We start from the raw sequence: 10,751 nt of genomic DNA on the forward strand, positions 1-10,751 counted from the left end.
ATCAGAAAGTTAACATGCATATTATAAGAGAGATCACAACAGTTAATTGTGGGAGGCCAACCTTACGGGTGCCTGAGTTACACTCCCCAGCTGGGTGCTGAGGCGCTCAGTCACAGAAATGGGTGTGTCTTGCTATAGCCCCAAGGGTGAAGCTATGCTCACCTGTTCCTTTGTAATATAACCCCTTGCCCTGTTTAGGATAGAATCTTCCATGGAAGTGCCTTGTGTGTGTCCCCTTCTCTTACTGTGTGGCCTACCCAGGTGTCAGTCAACCTGCTGACAGTGGACATCATGAAGACAGACTCAGCCCCCTGAAACCTGACCCCTTGCCTCATTTGAATAGCTTCTCCTCAATAAAAGGGGTCAGCGCGAGCTCTCCTCTCTCTCTTTCTTCGGACCCTTAAGATCAGAGGAGCCGTCACAGCGACCCCAAAGAAAAAGGTATTTGTGTCTCTTGTGTGGTTATTTCGTGCAGCCCAGTTAGCCCAGTTTAACTAGAGTGACCCCTGAGCCTTTTAGTTGTGAGAACAGAAACCCGGCAGTTAATATGACCCTGGAAGAAGGAAATTTGCCTAAGAAAATAAAATTGGTAAACAAATATGTAGGAAAATGCTTAATTTCTCCAGTAACCAAAGCAATAGAATTTTAAACTGAAATAAACCTAAACGAATTATAGATATTGAATAGACATTGAAAAGAATAATTAAGCAGTGCATGGTGGCACATGTCAGAAATGCCAGCTACTCAGGGGCCTGAATAAGAGAATCAAAAATTAGAAGACAGTCTCAGCAATTTAGGAAAGCCCTCAGCTGCAAGATCCTGTGAGACTCTGTCTCAAATAAAATAACAATAATAAATAAAAAGGAATGGAGATGTGGCTCAGTGGTTAAATTCACCTTTGGGTTCAAACCCCAGTACCAAAAAATAAAAATTAAGAAACAGCAATTTAGCCAGGCATGTAGAGCACATACCCATAATCCCAGCAACTCAGAAGGCTGAGGCCAGAGGATTGCAAATTCGAGGCCAGCCTCAGCAATTTAGCAAGGCCCTAAACAACTTAGTGAGACCTTGTCTCAAAATCAAAAGAGCTGTATATTTGGGTGAGTGGTTAAGCACTGCTGGATTCAATCCCAGATTTAAAAAATAAATAAATAAATAAATGAAACAATAATAATTAAAATATTTGAACTTGTGATTATATTTTTAAATTATGTACTTACAAGTTTTTTCTTAATCCCTTCCCTTTTTCTTTATTATAACATTAATTATCATTGTAAAAAGCATTTTTACATAATAAATAAAAAGTAAAAGTCTTGGGATGGGGACTTGGTTCAGTGGTAGAGCACTTCCCTAGCACTGGGAGGTCAGGCATTCAATTCCTAATACTGCCAAAAAAGGAAGTCTTTTCACACCCTCCACCCCCATTCTACTCCTTAGAGGTACCCTGTTTCTGGTGTTTCCTTTCAGACTAAAGCTTAATTAAGTCTGAAGTGAAAAAACTAGGACTACCAACTTTTAGGATCTTGAAAATACACAGAATATTCCCTCCAAAAGTATACTAACACCTCATTATCTTAATATTAAATCTGCTTTTGCCAATAAATGTGTATAAAAACCACATTTATTGGGCTGGGGATGTGGCTCAAGCGGTAGCGCGCTCCCTGGCATGCGCTCCCTGGCATGCGTGCAGCCCGGGTTCAATCCTCAGCACCACATACAAAAACAAAGATGTTGTGTCCGCCGAAAACTAAAATATAAATATTAAAATTCATTCTCTCTCTCTCTCTCTCTCTCTCTCTCTTTAAAAAAAATTATTGAATATTTCTGTATTAAACCATGCCAGGCACCTAAAAACCCTGCAGCAACTCTGTAAAATACATAGTATTCCCATTTTGCAAAGTACAAATGTAAGCTTACTCTTTGAGGTTAAGCAGCTTGCAAAACCAGAATCAGAAGGCACACCTGCCAAAACTGAAAGTCTGATTTTTTTCATTTAACCAAGATATCCCAACATTCAAGATTTGCAAGGACATTTTATTTAACTTTTTTGAATTTCTGTTTTAAATAATTATATGAGTGTAGTCACATGACTTTTGTTAGTAATAATGGTATCTACCAGCTAACTGACTGCCTTTTACCAGACTACTCTCCACCTTTTCGTGAGGAGGAAGAGAGGATTCAATCTAGGGCCTCTATACTAAGCATGTGCTCTACCCCTGAGCCACACCCCCAGCTCCACATTTCTTTCTTTTAAGTTTTAGATCCACATTTCTTAACCAAATTTTGCAAAATGTTTCAGCTATGACTTGGGGTAAAAAGCTTTTGATGACCACACTAAGAACTAATACTTATATTTCTTACATTATTACTATGTGAGAAAACACTTAAGTTTCAAGAACTTTAACAAATAACACTTTTAAATGCAACCCATTTCTTGGGGTGGAGTTTGTTCAAGGCAACTGAACTAAAATGTTTCAAAAAAAAAAAAAAAAAAAAGAATGGTGGTTTCCTTCTACAACACAATTTTAAGAATTAAGGATAAATGCTACTTCGTATCTCTCCTTTCGAATGATGACTACATAAATGCATCCAGTTCCTAGTCTCAAAAAGGGCCATTAAGTAGTATATGCCATAGATTCTGAATCACACTATTTCTGTAGAAATGACTAGTTTTCTCGCCTATGAAAGGAGAGTTTGGGTCAATCTCCTAAAAATGATCTCCCTCAATATTTGCCCCCCCCCACACACACACACACTATATTGGCGATGGAACACAGGGCATCACACATATTAGTCAAACACTCTACTGAGCTATATTTCCAGCTTTCATTCCCCCCCCCCTTTTTTTTTGTATTAGGGACTGAACCCGCAGGCACTTTACCAATTAGCTACATCCCGAGCCCTTTTTATTATTTTATTTTGAGACAAATCTCTCTGTAAATTGTTAAGGCTGGCCTATAACTTGTGATCCTCCTGCCTCAGCCTCCCTGATTGCTGAGATTACAGGAGTACACCACTGTGCTTGGCCCACCCCTTTTTATTTGAGACTGGGTATCACTAAATTGACAGGGCTGGCCTCCATTTGCAATCCTCCTGCCTCAGCCTCCCAATTAGCTAGGCTTACAGGGGTGCAACTCGCTCAATCTTTAAGTGATGCTTCTCATCTGAAAATCCTAGAAGGTGGTGTCCATGGTATTCTTCCTAGTTACCTCACCTATTCATGTGTTCTTGCCTCTTAAATGTCTTAACTTCTGTTTCCATGATCACAGGGTACCATCAGGAAAATATCAGATATTCCTGGATTCTAATACCATTTAGAGGGAGAGGAGATCTGAAGAACACAACCCAGAAAATGTTCTATGCCAATAAAGATATGTACACAAAAGAGAATTTGTTCTCAAGATCTGATTTCTTTCCAAGATACTTTTTCAACTTCACTTAATTACAGAGGCAAAAATGCTTGTATTTAGCGCTAAATTCTGTTAACTCTGTAGTTTCTGACACTCTCCAAAAAACCATAAGTCCGTACTTTCCTTTCTACAAGGGGAAGAAAGTAGAAGAATCCATAACTGCAAAGCAGGAGAAAGGTGATCCAAAACAGACGTACCAAGTCTCTGAAAGAGGGAACCCTAAATGAACCAGCACAGCAGGTGTTATAATAAACTTTATCCCAACAACCTTTATCCTAACTGAATTTTCTTCCATTTCTAGAACCATTCATACTTCCTCCACACCTACAGTCTTCCCTATTCTGCTTTCCTGATGTGTTCTCCTCTTGATTTTTTTCTTTTCACTTGAACCTTCTTCTTCTGATCTTTCTCTATTACTTTTCTCCTATCTGAGATCTGAGCACCTACATACCTCACATATTTAAAGATCACCTCTTTCAACTGGGCAAAAGTGGTATTCATCTCTCCCATACAACTGCTCTACAGCCAAACCAAATGTAAAGTTCAATCAGAACAAGCAAAAGAAGGAAAGCAAATTTATATACATTTCAGCATAAATAATAACTTAAGATGTCTCTTTTAAGTCCTTGTTCCACAGTACAGCCCTTAGTAAAAAGCCTTAAATCTTAGAACAGCTTAATTTCTGTATTGAAACTACTTTTCAAATAATAAAGAAACAGAAATATCTATATATTCTATTTCCCAACCATTCCCAATATATACTTTTATGAAATAACCATTAAATTTTCCCACTTAATCCATACCCACAGTCTCCACATGCTCATACTCACTCTACACTCTCTCCTCTCTCTTTCTCAAGAAAGAGCTCTATTAAAGGTACAGGGGGGGAATTAAATTAAAGGTGAGTGCCCCGATACACAATGGGGCCACTGTACTAAAAGGTGGAATTTTTAGTGGGAGGAGTAGAGACATTATAAATAGAACTGAAGAAGGAAACCTTTTCTCCCTTGGATTTCTTTGATCTTTATTTCTGCCTTTGGAGCCACTATAAATTTCAGGCCTTGGGGCTCCTTCAACTTGAGAGAAAACTAGACCAGGCCAACCCAAAAAGGCAACTTTAGGCCTTGTGCTAAAGAGGAAAGAGGAGCCCTAGAAACACATAATATGTGCAGCCCAGCTCCTCAGGGCAAACAACTAGGAGATGAAGCCCTAGCTAATAACAAAAAGCATGCCATTCACCAGTGGGCACCCAGAAATTTTTTTAGGAGTAGCAGCAACCACGTTGCGTGGCTCATAGGGCTCCTAGTCCCCCTTTTCTCACCACAAAGTTCCCAGACTTCCTGGTACTATTTAGTTGTAAAATCTAAAAAGGTGATTTTTCTAATCAAAGTTTTAAGCGAAAACAAACAAAAATCACATCCAGATTTTTATGATTGCCTACATAAAATAAAGCAGGGGCACTTCCACAATTCTAGGCCAAGGGCAGAGTGAGCCAGAGCAATATTGCAAGTATCATGACCTCCCTTTTAACCCAAAGTATAAAAAACAAAGACTATCATAAATGTCTCCACTACTTGAATCACTTCCATGTCTCCACTACTTGAATCACTTCCTAAGCACCCAACTAAAAAACACACCACAGGATAATAGCCCTTAGATGGATTTTTTTAAAGCAAATGGGCCACTTTTCTATACTGGAAAAAAAAAAAAAAAACTGACAGAAAAGAACATACTCTGGAGTAGATGCAAATGAAATGCCTTGCAGCACCTGAGGAGGGGAAATATGCTGAAGAGTATCATTCTATCCTGGCTAACATATCTCAGTATGAGGCAGAGCTCGGAAAAAAAAAAAAAAAAAAAATATATATATATATATATATATATATATATTTTTTTTTTTTTTTTTTGAGACAAGGTCTTACTATGTTACCCAGGCTGGCATCAAACTTACAACCCTCAGCCAGGCACAGTGATGCATGCCTGTAATCTCAACAACTCAGGAAGCTGAGGCAGGAGAATCAAGTTTGAGGACAGTCTTGGCAACTTAGCCAGAACCTGTCTCAAAATAAAAATTAAAAAAAAAAAAAAAAAAACTGGGGAGGTGACTCGGTAAAGCATCCCTGGGTTCAGTCCCAGTACTAAAAAAGAACTTGCAACTCCTTTTCTTCAGACTCCCAAGTAGCTGGGATGGCAGGCATGCATCACCACATCCAGCTCTAAAAACATTTTAAATTCTGTTTCTCAATGAGGAGGAGGACCATCAGAACCACCAGAGGCTTTTAAAACACACAGATGTGGAGCTGGGAATATAGATCAGTGGTAGAACACGCTTGCCTAGCATGCACAAGGGCCTCGGTTCAATTCCTAGCACGCAAACACAAAACAACAACAAATAAAATATATGAGTATAACCCACTCCAGACCCACTGAACCAGAATCTCCGTGGTTAGACCCAGATATCTGTATTTTTTAAATTATTTTTTTAGTTGTCAATGGATCTTTATTTTTCACTTGTGGTGCTGAGAATCAAACCCAGTGCCTCACTTCTAGGCAAGTGCTCTACCACTGAGCTACAATCCCAGCCCTCTGTATTTGTTTTAAAATTCTCCAGGTGATTTGAATGCACATACCTAAATAATTACTGCACAAAATGATGGAAACTATTCCCTGATCAAGAAACTACAAGTAGACCAAGAAAACTCAGGCCTCAGTTTTCTAAACTTCCATTTAGAAAAGTAAGCATCAGTATCACTTATCCCAAGTTAAATCATTACTAATACTCCTACCCTGATTTCCTAGAAGGACTTTAAACTCAGAAAAGCAACCTAGATTCAAGAAGGCCCACCCAAATGCATGTTGGTGGTTACCACACAAAGGGAAGAAGAATAGGACTAAAGAGGGGAACAAAAGACTATTACTTTTTTCTTATTTTTTTTATTTTTTTAGAGGAAGGGAAAGATCTGAAGGGTTAACAGGTTAGTCCTAAGATACAAATATATTTGTTAACTTGTTCTCTGGACTATCCTGTAATATTTTATTTTCAGAATTAGCCAGGAGCAGTGGAGCACTCCTGAAATCCCAGCAACTCAAGAGGCTAAGGCTAGAGGATTGCAAATGTTGAGGTCAACCTGGGCAACTAAAAAGAGACTCTGTCTCAAAATAATGGGAATGTAGCCCAGCAGGAGAATGCTTACACAAAATCCTAGGTTTATTCCCTAGAACCATAAAAAGAAAAAAAAAATTTTTCAGAATTATTAAAACAAAATATCCATCACCGCTCTTGTTCATTAACCCCATTTGAAACATCCTTGATTTTCATTAAACTATGGTGACAAATACCTTTTATTATCCCTCACTAGACTTCCATCAAAGCTCACTTAAAGAATACATAATCTGAAATTACTTCTCCTGGGACATTACAAAGGAACATAAGCACCAGAACAAAAGAAATGAATGACTGATAGTAAATTGACACCCTTAACACAGGTCTTGGGCATCTGAAAATGAAAAACTGCAGTTGTACATTCACTTCACAAAGAATACAGACGATGTTGTGTGGACCAATATCCACAACACTACCCTCTTAAGCCTCCCAAATCTAATACCCACTCCATAAGACATGGTGGGAGGAGACTCATTCATATATAAATCAAAACCAGTGAAGAATCAGAAAAACATTAAGATCAAGAACTTCCAAATTCTAAAAATGCTATTTCTCTCAGATAGCTGACAATACCCAAAACAAGCACCATAAGCATAAATGCAAACAGCAAAATATAGAAAATGTTCAGGAAACATAAATGTTCATCACAGTGTTTCATGATAAGCTACCATCAAGGCGACTTGCTCCACGAATAAATGCCCATCAACTAGAAGCCTCACAAAATCCCACATACAAAATACAGAGAAATCTTTATCTCTGTTCACACCACATCAGTTCCCTTCTCCCAATCTTTTCTCCAGCCAGCCCATCTTTACCTTTTGGCCTCTTCCAAATGACAAAGGTACTCATAAGCCACATTCTGACGTCTCCTTTCATCCATCTCCTCTGCAGTGAGTCTCTCATTATCCAAGACAGCTAAAACATGAAAGAAAGAACGTAAATACCAGGATCTGTAATCTTCCTCAGTGATAAAAGAATGCCACAGCCATCAAATTCCTGCTAGTCACCTTGAAGGTCAGGTGGTTGTGTGGATAGCCAGGTGTACAATGACTTTCCTAAAAAGAGACCTATGGGAGTTGTATGCAATAGTGCACACTGTAATCCCAGCTACTCAACGTGGCTAAGGTAGGAGGATCACAAGTTCAAGGACAGACCTGGAAATTGAGCCAGATTCTGTCGCAAAATAGAAAAAGGTTGGGGATATAGCTCAGTGCCCAAGGCCCCAGCATGCCAAGAAAAAAAAAATTACAGAAAGACGGGGAGAGACCTATAGAGTTTCAACTACATTCATCTTGCCCTTTATTAAAAATGTATAGTAATATGAAAAATACAGACTTGAGATTTGAGCCTGCTTTTGTTCTTGTGTCAGAGCTCATTCTAAATACAGATCTCATCATATTTCCCCCTTTTATTAATAACCAAAACCAGCAGTTATTGAGAACTAAATGGTAGTAATTGTGCTAAGCATTTTACATGCATTCTCTCCCTGAAGCTCACAACAATCCTGTGATTATCTGCTCTTATTTTACAGATGAGGAAATTGAGGCCTGTGAGCTCAGCCCCAGGGCTAATTAAGAGGAGGGCCCTGGGTTCAAATGCAGACAGCCTTCTATACCCAAGGGCTTAACCTTGAAGATACCTGCCTCATACACTAGCATCCAGGGTATTAAATTCCTAACTCCTTGGGAAGGCAATCAAGGCCTTTCGAATCTGACCTCCACTACTTTTAAAAACTTTTCCCCTTTCCTCCTATCACTGTGCAATCCACACCACTCAGTTCCACACACAACACACACAGTGTACCTGTACTCTTCCACACCCTACCTGGAGTCTGGTCTCTTGCCCCATCTGTCAAACTTTTCTGTACAGTTTCATTCAAGAAAATTCAAATGTCTCCACCTATGTTTACAATGACTACCCTAAACCCATTTTCACATTACTCTGTATGCCTGTTATCGAACCTCTTGTCTTTATTGCACCTTATTAACACTAGCTTGTACACCTATCTGATTAAAAAATTCTTTGAAGGCAGGGCCTGGTCTTACTCATGCTCAATTTCACAAACGTGGCACTACATTATAACTGTGATAAATAAAATCACCCTTTTAAAAAAATACCATTATTTCCATAATGTAAAATAAAAATAGAAAACTTTGAGACCCCAAAGTAGATTCCAGTAGCCAATGGTAACCACCCCACCTGCAGTTCATTGATATCCCAAGGATGGACGACAGAAAATAAAGAAGTTAGAGGTTTTCGGTGGTTTTTTTTTTTCTTTAACTTTTGAAATCCTGACGAAGGAACTAAGCCCGAGAAAGCCGAAGTGACTTACTCAGGACCGTACCGCACCTCGCCTAGCATGGAGCCAGAGAGTCTGGACCCTGAGTCTGCTCGCAGGCACCACTCGGGGCATACCTTTCCAAGAAGCCAGAGCAGAGCCCCAGTCTCCGGTCCCGGGACACGCCCTGCTCCGTCCTCCTGCCACCTCACCCCAGGCCATTTCCCCCAATCTCGGCCGAGCTGGGTGGCGAGAGGGGCCGGGTGGGCTCCTTCTGCCGCAGTGGGGGCCGAAGCAGTGAGACCTCCGGGGTCCTACCCGCCTCCAAGCCGGAGGGGGCGCGGGCCCGGGCCTCCAGCCCTCCACCCAGCCAAGCCGGCTCTTCCGGGTCCGCGCAGCCGACAGCCGCCCTGCCCCACCCGCCCGGCCGAGCCACCGGGAAAACCTCGCCTAGGAGGCAGGGAGCCCATACCCAAAGCCCTCGCGCAGCAAAGCCCCGCACTCACAGCCATAGTGCGGCCGAGCCACGCCCAGTCCATCAACCTCGTCCGCGACGGACATGGCGGCCGAGCCCGGGTCTCTGCTGAACGAGCGGTGAGACCTTGAAGACACGGGCGGCGGCAGCTGCAGCTCCTGCCGAGTTCGCGGGCTGTAGGGAACCTGAGGCCTCGCCCGGCGCTGTCAGCCCCGCCCCGTAGGCCCCGCCCAGCCGCGATGCCCGGAGTTGCCGGGGAGGCGTGGCCAGAGCCTCTAGGCCCCGCCCTATATACGCCTCCCCCTCATCTCCACCCTCCCCCGCATCCCGCAGCACCCTCGGCTCACGGAAGGAAGGAGGCGGGGCCCGCCCGCCCGGCCCGCGCTCCCGGGGGCTCTGCCAGGAAGGCTGCCCAGGCCTGCAGCCCCGCCCTGCCGGGCACCGCCCCATCCCCAACTCAGACTTTAAGACCGCGAAGTCAGTAGGTTGAAATCAAAACCTTGGGCCGCCTCCCTTGCCCTGCCACCTAAGTTAACTTCCGCTACAACACGGATCGTGGAAGGCGTCTTTACAGATGACCCAGGGTGTGTTCTTGTTGTAAGGGATTCCAACCCCAGTCAGCACAGTCTGTCAATCTGGCCTCAGTCCGCCCAGATTTGCCAGTAGTCTCCAGAGTAGAACTGTTCGGTCTCTCACGTATTTGAAACGTTGATTCTTAAAGCAGAAATATGTTTACCCAAACTTACTTTTGATTCCCTGCCGTTTTTCTTTGCAAGTTCTTGTTTGAAGGGGGTCTTTGCCCTACTGGGGATGCCTCTTTCCCCATGGGGATGCCTCTTTCCCCAGAACCTTGTAAACCTCCCTGAAAGCATGGTAATGCCCTGCACCTTGTAAACCTCCCTGAAAGCATGGTAATCGAAGAAAAAAATCTTTCTTTCTTCCTCTCTTCCTTCCTTTGTTTTTAAAATATTTATTTATTTATTATTTGTAGTTGGGCACTATATCTTTATTTTATTTTATTTTTATGTGGTGCTGAGGATCAAACCCAGGGCTTCACACGTACTAGGTGAGCACTCTACCACTGAGCTACAACCCCAGCCCTTTCCTTCCTTCCTTCCTTTCTTTCTTTTTCTTTTCTTTCTTTCTTTCTTTTCTTTTCTTCCTCTCTTTCTTCCTCTTTCTTCCTCCCTTTTTTCTTTCTCTTCCTTTCTCTTTTTTCTTTCTCTCTTTCTTTCTTTCTCTCTTTCTCTCTTTCTCTCTCTCTTTCTCCCTTTCTCTCTCTTTCTCTTTCTTTCTTTCTCTCTTCCCCTCTCTCTCTCTCTCTCTCTCTCTCTCTCTCTCTCTCTCTCTCTCTCTTTCTTTCTCTTTCTTTCCTTAAGTATCTATCACCAGACCAGACTGTCTGGAAGCCCCTCCGTATATTCA

The 10,751-nt window shown here is 41.9% G+C and overlaps 1 protein-coding gene across 1 annotated transcript in view; it reads right to left on the minus strand.

Annotated features, from left to right (window-relative positions):
- IQGAP1 (IQ motif containing GTPase activating protein 1) overlaps positions 1 to 9,549 on the minus strand; it is a 105,379-nt gene extending 95,830 nt beyond the window's left edge. Inside the window, exons 1-2 of the mRNA XM_081290854.1 lie at positions 9,358 to 9,549; positions 7,389 to 7,488 (exon numbers count right to left, since the gene is read on the minus strand). Of these exons, the coding sequence (XP_081146980.1) occupies positions 7,389 to 7,488; positions 9,358 to 9,412 (155 nt within the window). The 5' untranslated portion in view covers positions 9,413 to 9,549. The remainder of the gene's footprint in view (positions 1 to 7,388; positions 7,489 to 9,357) is intronic.
- Positions 9,550 to 10,751: the final 1,202 nt, after the last annotated feature.

The sequence above is a fragment of the Spermophilus citellus genome, assembly GCF_964194105.1.
Source record: "Spermophilus citellus genome assembly, chromosome: 4".
NCBI classification, from domain to species: domain Eukaryota; kingdom Metazoa; phylum Chordata; class Mammalia; order Rodentia; family Sciuridae; genus Spermophilus; species Spermophilus citellus.